The sequence below is a fragment of the Alosa sapidissima genome, chromosome 1, assembly GCF_018492685.1.
Source record: "Alosa sapidissima isolate fAloSap1 chromosome 1, fAloSap1.pri, whole genome shotgun sequence".
Classification (NCBI taxonomy): Eukaryota; Metazoa; Chordata; class Actinopteri; order Clupeiformes; family Clupeidae; genus Alosa; species Alosa sapidissima.
Genome location: NC_055957.1, coordinates 45,955,450 through 45,975,363, shown reverse-complemented (window position 1 = coordinate 45,975,363; position 19,914 = coordinate 45,955,450). Strand labels below are relative to the sequence as shown.

Sequence of the window (19,914 nt, the reverse complement as noted above, 5' to 3'; positions counted from 1 at the left end):
TCTTACAATATTGAGTAACTGCATTTGGGACACACACACACACACACGCACCATAGAATAAAACTGAATTTATTTGAATCAGCCCAGGTGAACAGGAAGTTTACTTACATGACTCTCCAGAGGAAATCAGTTGATAGCTTATCTCTGATTGTCTCAAACACCTGGTTGTGGTTAGACCCTTAAGAGGAAGTGCTATGCCCATAACTGTGCATCTTTGCATTCAGCCCTTTCTCTCTCTCTCTCTGTTTGCCCAAATCTCTATACCCCACCCATTGAACGAATAATTAACATTCCTGGGCAGTATATGGGCGCTTCCATAAGCGAGTAAGTACTTGCAGTTTTCTGTGTTCTGATGGAAGTACATCTCTATTTCTGAAGTGTTCTAACATGTGGCCTAAGTCTCTCTGAGAAAATATGTGACAGGGAGTTTGTGTGTGGAGGATTATATTTGGAAATGGGAACCATTTTGGCAAGTACTTAAGATAAGATAAGATATTTTCATTCGCAAATACACACTTAGACACATCAAACTGCATTCTCTGAGACAAACACACACACACACACACACACACACAGTGTTGGGAGGGTTACTTTCAAAACGTATTCCGTTACAGAATACATGCCCAAAAATGTAATTTGTAACGTATTCCGTTACGTATCTGAGTAATGTATTCTGAATACTTAGATTACTTCCGCATTGAATTGCATTTTATAAGTGTATGGAATGCGGCCATCAAATCCTGCTTAGGCCTACTATTCTGGTGTGTTCTTCTGTTCCAAATGGCTGAAGTGTGAAGTGTGGCCCACATAGGAGAATGTAAAGCCAACTAAGCTACCTGATACAACTTTAAAATAGCAAGGTGACCACTAAAACTACAGCAGGCGACTAGGCTAATTAAAACAAACAAAATAAATAGGCTACTTTAAGGGCATAGCCAGAAATTATAATTGGTGTGCCAGTGAGATTTTTCGGTGGCATCAACCCAGTACAAGTGAGGGGCGCATATGACAGGTGGAACGCAAATGACCTGTAAATGTAAACACTATAGGCTACTCTATATCAGTGCTCTCAAAATGAACGTGATCGCGTAATGACAATCAAAAACCGCACGTTAAAATATATACTCGCAGGAATAATTCTTCAGAGGCTGCACCATATAATTCATTTTAAAACGTAAATGTAGATCTAATTAGAAAAAAAATAATAATCCATAAAGCTATTTTAAGTTAGAATAAAAAACTTAGAATGCAGTGCCTATTTTAGAGATTGGTTTTATTGTAGGTCTAAATCAACACGTGAACTAGGCTTTGTTTATTGATTAGAAAACTGTGTAACTGATTGGCCGAAGTAGCTTGAGCTGTTAATACTTGGGAAAATATCCTTTGAACAGACATCAGGAACCATGACCAGTGAGGAACAGGAGTTACCTCCACTTACTTTACTCCTAATTTGCTGTGCAAACAGTCATTTCAGGGTCTCCGATGACGCGTCCATAATGCGTGCTGGCTGCGTTTTGAGGCTAGTGCAAGACGGCGGGGCTTGGATTTAAACATGGAAACAATTTCATCATAGATTGCTTTCAGGAGCTTCTGGGAAATGGAGTTGCCTTAATTTATTTAGAGAGTGAATAAACGTATGAAACAGAAGTATCGTCATGTAATCCATTGATTTCAACAATGTAACTGTATTCTAAATACCAACTATTTAACTTGTAACTGTATCGGAATACAGTTACTCATAATTTGTAGTCTGAATGCGTAACGCCGGTACATATATTCCGTTACTCCCCAACACTGCACGCACGCACGCACGCACACACACACACACACACACAATACAATCATCCCCATCCCCACTAACACAAAAACACTTTTAATAGCTATGTTTTATGAGTGTTTTGGGACATTTAAACAAACAAGCTGAAATACAGAGGACAAGAGAATGTTTTGTAGGAATGATGTAGACATGAGTGGATCTCTTCCATGTCAAAATAGCTACTAGAATTCAAATACCAAAAATCATGAAGGGGCAAAAGGGTGAGGATGTGACATAAAACACTGAGAGGGCCAATGAGGAATGAGTGAGAGAGCAAAGGAAAGTGCAGGGAAGTGAAAGACAGGCAGAGAGTGTGTGTGTGAGAGAGAGAGAGAAAGAGGGAGTGAGAGAGAGAGAGAGAGTGCAAGGGGGTGGAACTGGGCATACCTCTTTCCCTCTTTCTCACTACATATTGTATCCTGTGTGGCCACTGACTTATCATTTTGGTGTGAAGACGAGTACAGACAAACACACTGAGCAGTGTTATACAGAATAGAGAACAAGATACAAAGCTACCAGGAATACCAACTAACAGTATTTAAATTTCACTTTAAAAAGCCTCTGGCAAGAATCCAGAGAATTTCGGTCCCAAAGGATATCACTCATCTTAAGAAGGGACATCACTGAAAAGGAAAGTGCCAAGAAGAACGTTGTTACAGCAAGCATAAACAGAGAGAGGAGTTGGATCGGTGAACAGGAAGATTTGACCCTTCACAGATTATCCCCAGTGCGACCCTTTGATCTCCATCATCAAGACCAGCACAGCGGAGGTGAGGAAACAATCACTTATTGCCTTTCTCCGTCTTTCTCTCTTCTTCTCCCTCACTGCATCTTCAAAAATAGTAACTCTTCCATCAATTGTTTACATGACTCTGTATATACCCACGCTTCTTGTGCTAAACATTTGTTGTCATTTAATGGGGGAAATCTTGCCCTTTTGTAGCTCAATGGGTTCCTTGTTGTTTGCATAACTCATAATCCAAGTTCTTGTATTGAGACAATCGTTTTCCTCAATAGAGACACTGTTGGGAAAGTGCTCTGATGCAAGCCATTGGAAATTGCCAAATGTTATAACGATCACACTGAGAGGAATGGCCGGAAATGAATATATACACCTCATGCTCCTCTATTTCCCTCTGTTCAACTCTTCAACAAACTACTGCATGAAGTCAGTAGTGTGCTGCCAACATGCCCAAAACAGGAGCAGACTTGAAGCGCAGACCTGTTGACATACTGTTACAATCATTGGGGAGATGAAGACTGAGTTTGTTGTATGCAAAACAATGGACAAAACAATGTTTATAAATTGGGGATACGTATTTCAGTTTGGGAACGTGCGCACATCCAAATTAAGGTGCAGGAGCCAAAAGTCCAAGATCCAGTAACAAAGAAGGTCCGCACACTTGCTCTCCGTTTATTTTCTTTTATTTGATTTCAATCCCCATACCCATGGATATAAATTAGGGATAGCCATGTCTGAATCACCCATAAGAAGTCTATTGTGTGTGCAAAGTCAAATGTGCTTTGGCATGTTGTAACAATAAGCACTTCGGAGAAAATGACTAATGAAATGTTACCTCCAACAAATGCTTCTATCCAAAACTATTGAGACACATGGCATGTTTTAGCATGTTGTTTTTTCTGTGCCAGTTTTATTACTGGCTGAGAAGTTGACTCAATAGTTGCCTAGCTCCGTCAATGCTTGCCTGCTGTTGTTGAGCACACACATTTCCCTCAAGGTATAAACTCTCCCTTCACTCATGAACACATTTCAACATAGGTAGTGTGAATTTGTATACCTTCTGTTTGGGAGATATTGTTATCATGTCTTCTCTGCACAAGGCATTTATGTTTCAATACAAATATTTGTAAAGAGAACTGTTACTAAACTTCATCTGTATCTTTCTACTACAGATATGGCAAGCCCTACCAAAACTTCCCTTATTACTTCATTTACTACAGTCAACATTACATTGAACCATTCCAACAAAACCGAGGAACTGAGCCTCGTAAGTAACGATGCCACAACCATTGTGGGAGCCATCATCCTCACCCTGGTCTTCCTCATCGGTGTGCCTGGGAACCTCTTCACCATCTGGAGCATCCTGGCGCGCTCGCGCAAGCGCTCCATAACCACCTTGCTCATCCTCAACTTGGCGTGCGCTGACGGCTTCCTCATGGCCCTGACCATCTTCTTCGTGGTCTACCTGGCCAAGCAGAGCTGGATCTTCAGCAGGTTCCTGTGCAAGACTCTCTTCTACTTGTGCAACGTCAACATGTACGCCTCCATCATGCTCATTACGCTGATGAGCCTCCACAGGCTGGTGGCGGTGGTGTGGCCCCATCACGTGAGCACCTTCAACAAGAAACGGATCGCACTGCGCGTGCTGGCCGGCGTCTGGATGGTGGTGCTGCTCTTGGCCCTGCCCGCTCTGATCTTCAGACAGGTGGAGGAGATCCCTACCAGAAATGGAATACGCTATGTGTGCGCGCCACAGCATGGGATAGGGGAATATGGCAGAATGGTGAGCGACTGGAAGGGACTTGGGGGAATCGACCCTAACGAAAAAGAACGATCAGAATCTTAAATGATAGCAATCTTATAGGAATCCTATAGGCTGACGTAGTCATACTCAGTTCTAGTCAGAATATGAGTCTGATACTGCTCCATTGGGACATAATTATGGGGCGTGTTTCAACCGATACAGGGGGGGAATGCCTCTGCACTCAATTGGATAGACCTAACCAATCGGAGCAACGAAATAGCTTACCGTGTGTAGGAAGAAAACACACAAACCATCCTTTGATGAAAGTGAAACCATGAGTTTTCCCACATCTCAACTTTGGCCAAAGTTTTCAGAAATAATCGTTTTCAGTGATAAAAACCTCATTAAATAATATGCATTTTCCATATGGGGTCTTAAAAGCCATGTATCCTTCTAGCCACAGCGTTTTTGTTTCAAACATAAGCCTAATCTAAGCGTGCTCAGATGACGTGATAGACCAGGCACTGTTGCTCACCTGTCCATCATCGTAAAGCCCGATTTGATTGGTCCGCCCGATCTAGAGCGAGCATACTTGCTCCACGATGGAGCAATGCCAGACCGAACTTCCCGACCTCAAATGTTGTGGGTGTGACTAAGTTCGGAATGGCACCCAGGCTAGGAATCCTATAGATATTTTTGTAATCTTATAGTATTTGGGTACTCACTGTAGAAGTAGACTGTACTAGGAACACTATAGAGGTATTACATAACATCATAGAATTGTGCATTACTATGGACCCTTTCAAGAGAGTTCCATAATCAGCATCATAGTTGGCCCCACAAGACTTCCTTTTTAACATTCCATATGTTATCTTAATGCAGAGGAAGTAGATTGGGGCCCAAATAGAACGTTCAAGCATTGTTTTTGTTTACCTTGTTGAAAGGGTCTATAGAATAACAAGATTGAATGTTTCTGGTTTATGTGTGATACAGATTGTTCTAAATTGTTTCTGCAAGTATTTGTCTGCTGCCATGTCTTTCTTACCCACACTGCCACTATGTGCTTTGTTGTGTGATGCTGCAGGAGGTGTTCCAGTACATGTTTGAGACAGTGGTGGGCTTTTTAGTGCCATATGCAGTGATAGTGAGCAGCTATGTCTGCATCCTGCGACGCCTGAGGAGGACAAAGTTCACTCGCCGGGTCCGCAGTGAAAACCTCATCCATGCCATTATTGTGGTCTTTGGCATCTTCTGGTTACCCTACCATATTATAAATATGATACAGGTGAGAATATCTAGACAGTCTTTGGTTTATTTGTAGTGTTTTATCACACATACTCTTCACATGTACTAACTATCCCTTTTAACACCATTACGTGTTTCACAATTCGGGAACTTGTATTTTTCCAACACAAAGACTCATGATGACTCATGATGAAATATAACTTTACTGATATTTTTTTACTTCTGGCCTGGAACTTTTCTAGGGGCCAAAATCTACAGTAGGCCTACTCTCCAGAATTATTGGCACCCCATGCTAAAGTTGACTAAAATCTGGTATAAAAAATAATCTGTTAGTGATTTATTGTAATTTCACAATGAAAACAAATAGGAAAAATCCAACCTTGAAGGGAAGCAAATTTGTTTTGAGAAATGTTGCTCACAATTATTGGCACCCCTGCTTATAATACCTTCTTAAGCCTCCCTTTTCCAATAAAACAGCTTGTAATATTCACCTATGACACCCCATAGAAGCAAGAGATTTAAGACTGATGGTCTTTACAAAATCTCCCCAGATCGTCCAGTTTCCTATAGTTCCACACTTGTGCATTCTCCTCTTTGACTCACCCCACTGTTTTTCTATGGAGTTTAAATCAGGGGACTGAGATGGCAATGGCCGAAGCTTGATTTTGCATTCAGTTAACCATATTTGTTTTGATCTAGACGTTTGTCCTGATGAATGATCCAATCATGACCAACGTTTAGTATCTTGGCAGAGATTGACAGATTTCCTTTAAAAATGTTCAGGTTTTTCATGTTGTTTGTGATACCATGCATCTTAATTAGATTCCCAAGGCCTTTGGGAATGAAAACAGCCCCACAATAGCACAGCCTCTCCACCATAATTCTCATTAGGTATGTTTTTTTTTTTCAGATTAGTCATTCTTCTGTGTACGCCAAACACACCTAAAGTGTTCCTAGCCAAAGAGCGCAATTTTCATGTCATCTGACAATAGACCACACTTTCAAAAAAAAGTCACTGTACCATTCAGTAACTCCTGCCGTTTACATTGGTAATTAAATGACTGGACAGGCGTTTACCTAGCATGCCCTCTATATAAGCTATTAGCAGTGAGGTCACTTTTGAAGATTTTTTGGGGGACTTGGTGACCCCAAGATGACACCTTTGTCTGTAATACTCCAAAAGTGGTCTTTATGGAATTTTTTGCCTATCTTAGGATCCTCCATACTGTACGTGGGGGCGAGATAACCATGGGTCTTTGTCCAAGCATGTTTGTTACATTTCCAGTTGATTAGAACCTTTTTAATCATTGCTTTAACTGTAAATATAGGCATTTTCAACAAAGTACCTAGTTTTTATAGACATTCACTGACTTACAAATGTCAACACACTTTCTTTTTATTTAAAGTTAGTGTATTCTCTTGTCTTTCTGATGTTGAAAAATGACAAGAGGATTTTGCCTCTGTGTCACTTTATTTTTATACTTTAGTGAAAACCAAAGTAATTAACTACCTCTGAAAGTTCACAGACACTCTGATTAACTTAACAAAGTTGAAATTAGATAGGGAAATGCTTCTGTTTTTTAGGTTTTGTATGTAAGATTTTCTAGGGGTGCCAATAATTGTGAGCAACGTGTTTTTGTTAAAAATATTTATTTATGAGATTTTCTTTTTTCTTAGAATCATTTTTCTTCCCTTCAAGGGTGGATTTTTCCTTGTTTTCATTGTGAGTGTACATTTTTTATGCCTGTTTTTAGTCAACATTACCAAAGGTGCCAACCATTCTGGCGGGTGCTGTACATGGGAATAGAGAAATGTGGATTAGTTGGGCACAAAATGTGCACTGTAGCAAAATGTAATTACAATTAATTAAAAATTTTAAATGACTGAAACTTGCTAAATAAGCTCAGCAATTTTCACCAAGTTCTGATACCAGATGCGCTCTTATGTCTTGCAATCTGTTTTCTTAACCAACTGAAAGCGAGTTTTAAGCTCTGCTGCTCCAATTGTTATGAACACTGAAGTGAAAACTGCTTTTGATGTCATGTTCAAATGATTTGACAGTTTGAATAAAGTTTACTCTAAACATTAATGTTTTCTTCTGACTGACCTGGGCAGGTTGCAGCTGCGCTTGCTGGAGAGGGCACCCCTTTGGCAGCGAGGTAATCTCTCCTCTATCTTACACCTTTTTTGTATTGTTGTTCATGGTAGCATAGGTTCCAAGGGATTCTTTTTATCACAAACCAGTGGTGCTCAAAGTGGGGCATTGCAGTAGCATACTCTTGGCTGCAGACATAACTGGCATAAGGGTCATTCCACGTCAGTTCAACCAGGGCCCACGCACTTAGGTCTCAAAGAATTCTGAAAAAATTACCAGGTGTACCCATGTTACCCAGGAGACACACTGTAAAATTACTCTTATGTAAGATCAATACTTTCCAAGATACAGCCAGTTTTACAGGGGGAGGGGGGTGTCGATTTTGTTCGGCCTCTTTTTTTTGTCAAAGTTCACAAGCCCACAGCACAAGAACTAAACCATTTAGAAGGCTCAAATTTTGCATGCTGGTACATAAATAGGAATAGTATGTAGCAAAATCGTCACATTTGGTCTGGATAATCCTGCATGGTCATAGCTGTCCCTCAAAGTTGATACAAATTTTATTGGAGTTTTTGGATGGGCTCTGTTTAAGCCTTCAGAAGACATATTTGTACTCAACATAGGCTCTTGATTTATTTTCCTTACTGAGATAAGTAGAAACACTCTCACAAAAAACAATGACCAGAAAATAAATTCCTTCAGGGTCTGAACAGCAGACTTTACAAGTCTAAAAAATCATTTTGGTTCTCATTTTCAGAGCACCCAAACACGTGGGAATATACAAAGATTTTTTTTATATTTTTTTCTTTATTCTCCATGATCTTTTCTTTTCAAAGACACCAATTTGACTTGTCTTATGCAAATCTTTCTTTTTCACTTTCCACCCTGAACATGGGCAAAATGCACCATTGACATCAATATGTTTTGTATAGAGCTACCACAGGTTACTCTATACAACCACAGGTGGCAGTGTGGTGACTCTATATAAAACATATTGATGTCAATGGGGCATTTTGCCCATGTTCAGGGTGGAAAATAAAAAAGAAAGATTTGCATAAGACAAGTGAAATTGGTGTTTTCAAAAAGAAGGGATCATGGAGAATAAAGAAAAACATATTTAAAAAATCTTTGTATATTCCCACAAGGTGTTTGGGTGCTCTGAAAATGATAACCAAAATGATTTTTCAGACTTGTGAGGTCTGCTGTTCAGACCCTGAAGGGATTTGTTTTCTGTTCATTGCTTTTTGTGAGAGTGTTTCTACTTATCTCAGTAAGGAAAATAAATCAAGAGCCTATGTTGAGTACAAATATGTCTTCTGAAGGCTTAAACAGAGCCCAGCCAAAAACTCCAATAAAATTTGTATCAACTTTGAGGGACAGCTATGACCATGCAGGATTATCCAGACCAAACGTGACGATTTTGCTACATACTATTCCTATTTATGTACCAGCATGCAAAATTTGAGCCTCCTACATGGTTTAGTTCTTGCGCTGTGGGCTTGTGAACTTTGACAAAAAAAAGAGGCCGAACAAAATCGACACCCCCCTCCCCCTGTAAAACTGGCTGTATCTTGGAAAGTATTGATCTTACATAAGAGTAATTTTACAGTGTGTCTCCTGGGTAACATAGGTACGCCTGGTAATTTTTTCAGAATTTTTTGAGACCTAAGTGCGTGGGCCCTGGTTGAACTGACGTGGAATGACCCATAAAGTGTTTTGTTTTAAATGCATGCATGTAATGCAAGCTTGTCAATACTGTTACTAACAAGACCTACTTCCCTTTGCTTCTTGACTTCCGTTGTCTCCAGTCTGGAAAAGATCTGGAGACCCAGTCGTGCGGTGACGTCCTCCCTGGCTTTCATCAGCAGCTGTGCCAATCCCATCCTGTACACTTTTGCAGGAAGGTCTTACATCAAAACTAACGGCCTGGCCTTTATGGCTCGTCTGTTTGAGGGGACTGCTCTGGACTCAGGCGCCAGGAAGATGAGGAAAGAAACGCTGGGGCTGAAGACAACAGATTCCTCCACCAGTGCAAGGGATCAGGCTGTGAAAAATGGAACCCAAACCGGTATATAGTGTGTGTGCAGAGTCGGTTACTATGATCAGCGTGTCATTCTTCCAACAAGTGTTGTGGTCTATACCCTGTGTATCTATTCTGGGGTTACACAGGTGACTCAGATGGTGGTGTATTCTGTCTGCACACATATGATGGATTTAATTAGAAATCTGTAAAAAAAAAAAAAAGAATCTGTAAAAAAAAACTTTAAATATTGTAAATAATGTTTTTCATGTTTTGTATGGCTGTTCTTAGATTAAATATACAACTGGATTTCTTATAAAATGTTCACAGCAAAAAGACTGTATATATTTGCATTTGTAATATATTAAATCTTTTGTACACTCACCTTATGTGTTTCATCTGTGAAGGATTATGTCTCAGGAATCTTTTTACTTCTACTAAGGCTGCTATCAGGATTCACACTCTAAAGGCATACATCAAATTGCCTGACTTTTCCCTATCTAAAATTAGGGATTGCATTTCCTATGACCATGCTGCTTGTGTTCTGAGCAGACAGTATCTTAAACACATCATTTTGCAAACTGCTTTCACTAATTCTGACATTTGCAGTCGTTAACTGAAAAGTTTAAATTAGATTACATACATATAGGCCTAATGCTATGTTTCTTGCCTGAAGTTACTGCAAGTTCTTGACAAGCAAGAGGAACATAATAGGCACAAAAAATCTAGTCTGATAACAATACTGCAGAGAAAATATGGCTGTTGATAAATGCCTTGGGAAATTTGAATGAGCTACAAACATAGGAATGTCACCTATTACCAAACGTCCCGTATTTCTGACCTCTTACGTGTCACTTAATATTCAATTCTAGCCTACAAACCAAGACGGCGGATTCCTAAAGAAACGCAAGCACCCACACCCTAACGGCTCCTACACACAGTTGAGTTCCATCAACGCATGCCAGTGGGTGTTCCCGACGGTAGCTATATGCAAATGACTTGAAGTATAACCGTAATTTGATTGGTTGGTGCCGTCCGTTGATTGGCTTGATTGGCCGGTGCCGTCTGTCAGTGCAGCACCAGCTGAACTTCTCAACGCGAGCTACGGGAGAAACGCGACGCAACGGACCCATAATTCAGTTCGGCAACGGATGACATGAGCCCATGTAAAGTGAATAGGATGCGTCTCCAGCAACGCAACACACGCAGCTGTGTGTAGGAGCCGTAATGGCTTTTACAGTTACGCCCCTGATCCACTAGCACGCGATGCGAATTCCCCAAATCGCGACGCTACCCTCCATGAAGACGCTTTGATGGGCATTCCCTTTTGTAGATGTGTGGAAACGGCAGGGCAAGAGCAGGCAGCCTAGTAAACAACCAAACAAAATGTTTCCCTCCACTATTTTGAAATTACCGAGGGAAAGTCACATCTATAAATTAGTTTGCAAGTTGGGCGGTCATTTCAATCGTGAAGTTGTCCATGTAGGATTCTAGCCACACATCATACAAACACAGAAATGTAGACACTGCTATGATTATTTTTTCTCATCCGACATGTTTCTGTACGTTGGCGGTAACCACACTACCGGAAAATTAGGTTTTGTTTAGGCTACGTGATGATGGACCTCCCCTGCGTTTTGCTCTACTATTGGATACTCGCCTCGCGATGGACGGATGCGTCGCAGTGTTCGCATCGCATGCTAGTGGATCACCGGCGTTACGTTCCGTCAACGCATGCCAGTGGGTGTTCCCGACGGTAGCTATGCAAATGACTTGAAGTATAACCGTAATTTGTTTGGTTGGTGCTGTCACCAGCACTAAACTCTGAGCGTGGTAAACAAGGCAGTAAAAGCCCCGGTAAAAACCAAACTAGATTTTGTTCAAATCTACACACCTATGACTACTGAAAAATGTAAGGTTCATTTATCAAATGTTATTTTGAAGTATTTAAAAAAACATCATTGCTTTAGAATTTTTGAACGAAAGGTTTGGTAATTGGTGCTTTTACGTAGCCTGGGTGCCATTCCGAACTTAGTCCCGCCCACAACATTTGAGGTCGGGAAGTTCGGTCTGGCATCGCTTCATAGACCTCTCCAGAATAAGTCCCGCCTCCTAACTTCCGTATCGATCCAACCTTCGGTCGTCAAATGTCTATGGGAAATAACATGGCGTTTTGAAAGATCGTACCTGTCAAACTGTAAGTGACAAAGTAGATAAAGCTGCTGGGCAGATTGGCCTACACACTTCTGCCATCTAGTTTCCACTGGATTTTTTGATTTTCGGTGCCGTTTAAGTAGTATAGTCTATAATTGGGCAGATTGGCCTTCACACTTCTGCCATCTAGTTTCCACTGGATTTTTTGATTTTCGGTGCCGTTTAAGTAGTATAGTCTATAATATACTTCTTAAACGGCACCGACATGATATTTCGAAACGCCATGTTATTTCCCATAGACAATTGACGCCCGGAAGTTGGATGGATACGGAAGTTACGGAGGCGGGACTTATTCTGGAGAGGTCTATTGTGGTGGAAGTATGCTCGCCCTATATCAGGTGGACCAATCAAATCAGGCTTTACGATGATGGACAGGTGAGCAACAGCGCCTGGTCTATCACGTCATCTGAGCATGCTTAGATTAGGCTTATGTTTGAAATAAAAACGCTGTGGCTAGAAGGATATGGCTTTTAAGACCCCATTTGGAAAATTCATATTATTTAATGAGGTTGTATCACTGAAAACGATTATTTCTGAAAACTTTGGCCAAAGTTGAGATGTGGGAAAACTCGTGGTTTCACTTTCATCAAGGGAAAACAGCGCTGTTGCATTGCGACATGTTCCCTCGTTCGTTTGAAATCTCTGATTGACCACCTGTTCGAGATTTGCGACAGCCTTTCCTAGCTGTTTAACATGTTTGTAGCATATCACTGTTCAACAGAATTATTTTTAAAAACGGAGGGGATATAGGAGAAGAAGGATGGTTCGTGTTTTCTTCCTACACCTCACGGTAAGCTATTTTGTTGCTCTGATTGGTTAGGTCTATCCAATTGAGTGCAGAGGCATTCCTCCCTAACCTGACCCTAGCCAGATGAATTTCGTTCCGCTATAGCTCCGCCTAGCTTCACTCACATCCATCTGGGACCTCTTCCATAGAGTGGTGAAGTCCCGCCCCTTCTACTTCCGGTCCATGGGACCTTTCAAAAAATTATGAACGGGAGTTAATGGAGAGATAACAATTATTTTTTGGTCCAGGTTGAATTGTGCCACAAATTTCACATATGATGTGTGTGAATTTAAAAGATAATTTTTCACGTCAAGAAAGTACTGTTGTTCGATAGACTTCAAAAGTTATGTTGGTTTTGTGCGAATCCACTCAGTGGACTACATCTCTCGTCTCGAACGATGTACGTCACCAACGTAATGAAACGATAAGAGCTGTTATGCTAGTTAATGGTTGCATCTTGCTGCCTGCTATGTCACTTAACAGTATGTAATGTACAGTCTATGAACGAATACAACTTACCTGATGTGTTTAATCCTCTGACTCATGGTATTTTCTTCGGCAAGGAAAGCCCAATTAAGACCTGTTGCTGGTATGCTTGTACAATCTAGTGTGGCTGTGAATGAGCTAACGTCACTAGCGCGACTGATGGGTTTGTAGTCGTTGGAATTACGATCTTTCACAATGTTGTAATTCAATAGTTACGAAACAAACTGCAAATGTCTTTACATGAAAAAATGTCTTTAAAATTTACAAACATATATTCAAGGCACAAGTCAACCGGGACCAGAAAATAATTTCTTTTTCGCCATAGACTGCCGTTCAAATTTTTTTGAAAGATAGGTCCCATGGAGGCAAACGGAAGGGGCGGGACTTCACCACTCTATTGAGAGTGATTTCTGCAACCGACTTTATGGTTCAGCCAATCAGGACACAGGGCGGGAGTTTCATAGATGTGACATAGCGTAGAAGCGACTGTGACACTGTTATTAGCGTCACGGGTTGGCTTCGATGTGAGTGGTTGAAGTAGCACGTCAATAGATGACGGACAAGTGGCTTATTCAATCTTATGCAAGCATTTTTTGATTAGGCCCAGCCTTCTGAAGCAACACTTCAATGGATCGGTTCCAGATGGATGAGTGGAGCTAGGCGGAGCGAAATTCATCTGGCTAGGGTCAGGTTAATTCCCCCCCTGTATCGGTTGAAACACGCCCCATAATTACTCTGACTAGAATTGAGTAGGACTACGTCAGGCTAGCTTTTACGATAACTCACTTATATTTCATGACTTGGCCCAAACAAATGATCAAACTCTATAGATTTACCATGTTTGGAATTTACTTTTTAAAATTCTATATTCCATGGCCAGTGGTAGGCTAACCCTGCAAAATGACCTGTAAATATTTGGTCAAAAGAGCTGTCCAGATTCTCTCAATTATTCTCCCGCCCCCCATATCACCTGATATGGTCTACTTAATGTTACTTAAATGCCCTCTGCTTAAGTGAGAATAGGCCTAACTTACCAACATACCATGATTGGATTTAGCAGGGGGTTAACTTACTGCAGCAGTGCAGTCTAGTCAGTAAGCTAAAGTGTGCTTCTAACTTAAGCCCTCCTTACACTGACAGACTTTGGAAAGATTTGCAAAAGATTTGTGAAAGACTAGTCTCAGACCCTCTCACATCTAAAGACAAGTAGTAGAGTTTTAAGTCACAGACTATGATTTTGCAATGACTAGGGATCTTGCAGGGTCACTATTTACAAGACTGCAACTAGATTCCTTTAAATGATTACCCATCGTGCAATAGATAAACAGGAACTGAAATTATAGCATACTAAACTCAGTCGTATTTTCCGTGTTTCTGGAGCATTGTTTAATCCCTAACCGATAGAGTTGTTCCGTCACGTGGAAGAGCTGACTAAATATGTAGAAGAAATGACCAATATAAGAATAACAAATAATCATACAGGCTACATCTGTCGTCTACTTTGCCCCTTCCTGTTTGGTGTTGGAGAGAGGTCACTATTGGTTTTTATAGTTCACGTCACTATTTGCATGAGCCACGACTAGAAAGACTTACGACAATATCAAACATGTTTGATACTGTCGTAACGACAAAACTAGAAAAGGACTGACTCCGACTGACTTAAACCGCTAAGATTGGCAACTTACACTTAACGATATAGTTGACGGGAGCGCGCCGCGATTCCAGCACAACTCCCATGATTTCTGTCCGACTTTGGAAATTTAGTCGCCGACCGTGAAAAGACCAAAATCGTACAATGTAAGGCCGCCATTAGCAACAAAAGGCTGATACATTGTGCACATAAATCATGATGAAATGGTTTGGTTTGTTCCGACAAGCAGCTTGTCAGGTCGAGTGCAGTGGCCGAGTTGAGGGGTGGAGCTATGTCATCATAAAATTGCCAGCTGTGCCGTCTACACAGCAAAAGGTAGCCGGCGGTTTAAAATAAATCCCACTTCGGAACCTGGTTACAAAAATTACCGATCTATATTTATTATTGATGCAAATAACTTTCATCCAAGACAGAATTGCTCCATATTCTTTTCTTTAAAGCTTCAGATACACTGTATATTTCTACTTCTTAAAATCAGCCCTATGAATGTTAAATAGTCTCATAATAAAAGTACTGTGCAGAGAGCAAATATACAAACACAGTAAAAAGTAGTGTTTTATTTAATAAAACTTTTAAATCATGCACAAATATGCAACAGTTCAATTTAATAGTCCACAACTTGAACATTTAGTTTTGCCCCTTGTCAGGGAAGGAGCTGGTGTAGCATACAGAGAACCATTACTGCACAGTTGAGCGTCTGGCAGCATCTGCATTTTGGTGTAAACATGTGCATTGCATTTGCCCAATCAAACATGGATGCAACCTGCTCACTCAGTGATCAAGCAACAAAGTACCTTACTGACCATGAAAATGAAGGACTGAAGGGGACAAAAAGATCAATTTTAGTTTTTATTATTAAGTTTCAAGCAGTTCTTCCATTCCAAAAGCACCCCAAGCCTCCACGAGGTTCACCTACAACAAATTTAAATAAAGCAGCTTTAATATTCAATTGATCAGATCAAACGTTGGAACAATGCTTGCTACAGTCCATTTCAGTGCATGTAAATAATCATTACATTTCAGGTGAAACACGGACACATGCAATTCATCATAATAGACAGCGAAATGAGAACAATTCATTTTAGCCTAACAAGGCCTACATACCTGATAGCGTGGTCTTAACATTACAAGATCTGATTATTGCCTTGGAAAATAAAGAAAGACACGAGGTTAATTACCGGGCCGGTAGTTGGACATCCCTTTACAGAAGCAAAACCTGATCAGTGCTGTGAAATATAATCAAGATTCAGCTGAAACACGGACTCACATGCACATCATTTCAGGAAAGGTTAGGAGCAAGTAAACACGCTGTTGCAGTTTAACTACAAACAGAGAATGTCTAATAAGACGAGTACTGCTACTAGTTTTGCGCCATTACCGACTAAAATGCGGAGTGGCGTTGTAACGCACTCTGTAGTATGAGGAATCATGCACCTGCTACAATTTGAAGGGATGCATGGGCACTTTCGAAGACCTCGTGAAACCACTTATCCAAGTATCATACAGAGGCTACAACCATCGATAATATTCCAAATACTCACCTTATTTGATGCTTTCTACGACAGTCCATTATTTCATAGTTTTACTACTAGGCCTAGAAGTCCCCCAGACGCTGAACTAGAAAACAATAACGCTAACACTAACTTAGCTAATTTTGTAGCACGCTGTAAATCTAGGCCACACTGTTAACCTAAATTATCTACCGAACACATTTCTCACTGTACTCTTAAGGTTATATATTTTACATAATCATCGCGAGCTAGTAATTTAAATACGTTTAAAACAACAAAAACATTTTCCTAGAGGAGCTGATTCCGCCTAAGGTCCGTCCATCTTCCTCGAAGGAGCAGAAGAGACTGATAATGAGCATGTGGTTGAATTTATCTCCTAATCAACCCACGTGTTTGTGTTTCTTCCCACTGAACATGGTCATCACTTCCGGTATCGAAAACCATCAAAATGTACAAAAAATACTACAAATATTGGTGAATGACCTTTGAAACGTAACATTACAAATAACGATTTGATTAGGCTACACACCGACACTTCATAATTGGAATCTAGATACACATTAAGAGGGAAACACTTACTTTTTAGGCTATCATTTGTGAACTCATCTTTTTTGCTGTTTGTGCAGTTATAGTAGAACTAGCCTACTTCTATCCAGTGAAGTATATATATATAACTTATTTATATTTATTATTATGTATATGTCTCCTGAAGTCTACATCATGGGTAGCATACCAAACCAACGTGGTTTTAGCAGAGACTGTAGCTAGGCTATCCAAAATCACCTATCTTAAAATCATTATTAGAGAAGGGCTCTGTCATTATTTTGTATGATCAAGAGAAAGACCTTCCTTGATTTCACTTTCTCTATGTGCTCACATTGACAGTAAGAGTGCTCATAGCTTTCCCTTACTATCATGGTGTCTGTGTTTGGTCTATTTAGAATACCAGGATAGCATACTACGGATACTAACTTGGGTCAAAATACACGCAGGTAAACACGCTGTTGACAGTCTCTCTCCTGAATTGGAGGAGCAACGGTTCCGTGGAGTCACAGTCGTTCATCAGGAGTGATGAGAGTCTTAATTGGTATGTAATTACTTATTCCTTTTCTGTCCCATGGGGTTTTGTTTTGTGGGAATTGACTTGACAGCCTAGGTAATGTCAACGTAGCTTGCTTGCGCTAGCTACGCTACGCTGGCAAGAAAACCAAGGGCGAGTAGGTTTACCCATTCAAAATAAAAAAAATGGAACTGGGTTCAAATGTGCTACGCTACAATAAAAGACTATTAGTGGATACCTGAAAGTTTTGTGTTGTTACTGCTGTCATATATGTTGAAAGTATTATCATGTTTCTTCATCCATTATAAAATGTTTTGTAACTGCTGTGAAACGCATGCGCACTGAAGAATCTTGCAGAACTTAGAGTACATTTTTACTTAATGGCCTACACGTTTTACTTGGGATTTGTTTTTTATAGATATATTTTTTGCCCCCTCATGAGTTGTCTTCTATACATGTGTAACGTTGTCAAGGTGGAGGAACTGGGTTTGTGGGACGAGAACTAGCTAAACTGCTCAAGAATAAGGGTCATGAAGTCACGGTCATTTCACGACAACCAGGACCTGGGAAAATAACATGGGTAAGCGGGTCGAAGACTGTCTTGTTTGTAAACTCATGGCATTTCATCTGACCCTTTTAGACACTCATTGTAAGTGGGTGCCCATCAGTTAATCTGTCAATATCAGTGTGTAAACATGTGTTTATCTTTTCAAATTAACTGCTCTCAATTTAGGCCGAACTGGAGTCTGGTGGTTTACCACCTTGTGACGGAGCTGTCAATTTGGCAGGGGAGAATATCATGAACCCTCTGCGCTGGTGAGTGTGAGTTGTCTCTTTTCTTCTTTTAAGTTGAATCCACCACTCACGTCCCGGCTCATGGCATTCATGTCTTTTTCGAAATCCCCTGCCTACAGGTGGAATGACAGCTATAAAAAGGACCTGTTTTCCAGCCGAGTTGATACTACTAAAACTCTGGCTCAAGCTATTGCGTCCTCTCCCTCTCCACCCCATACCTGGGTTCTTGTCTCAGGTGTAGGTAATGTATCTGCAAATACAACATGCATGTACTGTACAATGTCACTGTGATTACAAACAAGTAAATATCAGAGCAAATTCATCATATCCTTGTGACAATGCAAGTAATAAAGAATTGACACCCTGACATTAAATAACCTGTCTGTTTGCCTGAAATGAGAGAGATATTTGTCTCCTCTTTTTTACATCCCAATTCTCCCTAGCTTGCTACAGACCCAGCCTTATAACCCAGTATACAGAGGAAAGTGACTGGACGCCTTTTGACCTCCTGTCAAGACTGGTGAAAGAGTGGGAGGGTGCAGCAAAACTGCCTGATGACATCGCAAAGACAACTAGACAAGTGGTTGTTAGACCAGGTAGGTTACATCTGCCTCTGATCGACTAGCTGAAAACATATTAGGTCAGTTCTTGGACTTAAAGTAAAGTGCTTTGAGATGATGAGACCCAATTTAAGATGGGGAAAGTGCAAAGTCACTCAAAGAGCAAAGAGTCTCGTGTATAAATAAAACCTGTTGTGTGGAGTTATTGAGCTGACCCTCCAATGTTTGTGTTTAGGACCTTGCTTGTGGTATTGAATTGCCTCTTTGTGATGCTTTTTTTTTTATTATACCCAATCATGTTGCGAGTTAACCTAATTAGATGTGAAATGTTCCTCCTTGTGTTGTCTTTAGCATTGCACATCTTTTCCTTTTGAATTACCAGTGTGCATGAATTGTGCTATGTAAATAAATGAGCCTTGCCCCATGCCACTCTCTGACAGGTGCGGTGCTGGGCCGTGACGGCGGGGCCATGAAGCAGATGTTGACTCCTTTCTGGTTTGGCCTGGGAGGGCCCCTGGGCTCTGGGCGCCAGCCCTTCCCCTGGATCCACGTCTCGGACCTGGCTGGCATCATTGCACATGCTCTGGAACCCGCCACTCCGCTGTCCTCTGACCAGCCGGTGGTGCTCAACGGCGTCGCGCCCACACAGGCCACTAACTATGAGTTCACCAAGCAGCTGGGCAGCATCATGCAGAGGCCCACCATTATCCCCGTTCCCGGGTTCGCCTTGGACTGTCTGCTCGGCACCGAGCGGGCTGTTATTCTCACACAGGGTCAAAAGGTTGTGCCTAAAAGGACCCTGGAAACCGGCTTTCAGTATCAGTACCCGGACCTCACCACTGCCCTGCAGGAGATTGTAGGGGTTTAAAAATGAACATGGAAACACTGATCCCTTTTTCATTCACAGGATTTTGAAAAGGGAATGTTAATAATGTTAATAAATCGCTTGCCACGTTTAGTCAAATAAATCTTAACACCTTATTATCTCTTTGTTTCTGTGAGTGTTGCAATTTGATTAGATAACTTCAGATCATACTATAGCAATATGCTAAATTATCATTATTCAAGTGATAACTGGCAGATAGTGGAAAACAGATGATGGGTATGGCCCTCTGCAGTACCAGGTTGGCTATCCGCCCCCCCTTCTTTGTTGTGAATAATACAAAGCTTTATTACCACAAATGTATG

General features: G+C 40.9%; 2 protein-coding genes and 1 long non-coding RNA gene across 5 annotated transcripts; 2 read left to right on the top strand and 1 right to left on the bottom strand.

Annotated features, from left to right (window-relative positions):
- The first annotated feature begins 1,808 nt into the window (after positions 1–1,808).
- ltb4r2b (leukotriene B4 receptor 2b) lies at positions 1,809–10,046 on the top strand. 3 transcript variants are annotated; one of them, XM_042090938.1, is made up of 5 exons: positions 1,809–2,577; positions 3,727–4,341; positions 5,387–5,587; positions 7,663–7,706; positions 9,451–10,046. In XM_042090938.1, exons 2-5 carry the CDS (start codon positions 3,733–3,735, stop codon positions 9,716–9,718), a joined length of 1,122 nt encoding a protein of 373 aa, XP_041946872.1. In that variant the 5' UTR covers positions 1,809–2,577; positions 3,727–3,732; the 3' UTR covers positions 9,719–10,046. The 3 variants fall into 3 exon arrangements, with proteins under 3 accessions (XP_041946872.1, XP_041946883.1, XP_041946863.1); XM_042090949.1 differs by having other exon boundaries at positions 1,809–2,581; positions 3,731–4,341; XM_042090929.1 differs by having other exon boundaries at positions 1,810–2,586; positions 3,731–4,341.
- Positions 10,047–15,636: 5,590 nt separating this feature from the next.
- Positions 15,637–16,663, bottom strand: LOC121708474. The gene is made up of 3 exons (XR_006031654.1): positions 16,342–16,663; positions 15,905–15,944; positions 15,637–15,712 (listed from the first exon to the last, which is right to left on the bottom strand). It is a non-coding gene; the product is annotated as an uncharacterized LOC121708474 (long non-coding RNA).
- Positions 16,664–17,243: 580 nt separating this feature from the next.
- On the top strand, positions 17,244–19,707 carry sdr39u1 (short chain dehydrogenase/reductase family 39U, member 1). Its single transcript, XM_042090970.1, has 6 exons — positions 17,244–17,398; positions 17,845–17,951; positions 18,105–18,187; positions 18,286–18,407; positions 18,610–18,762; positions 19,167–19,707. Exons 1-6 carry the CDS (start codon positions 17,383–17,385, stop codon positions 19,592–19,594), a joined length of 909 nt encoding a protein of 302 aa, XP_041946904.1. The 5' UTR covers positions 17,244–17,382; the 3' UTR covers positions 19,595–19,707.
- Positions 19,708–19,914: the final 207 nt, after the last annotated feature.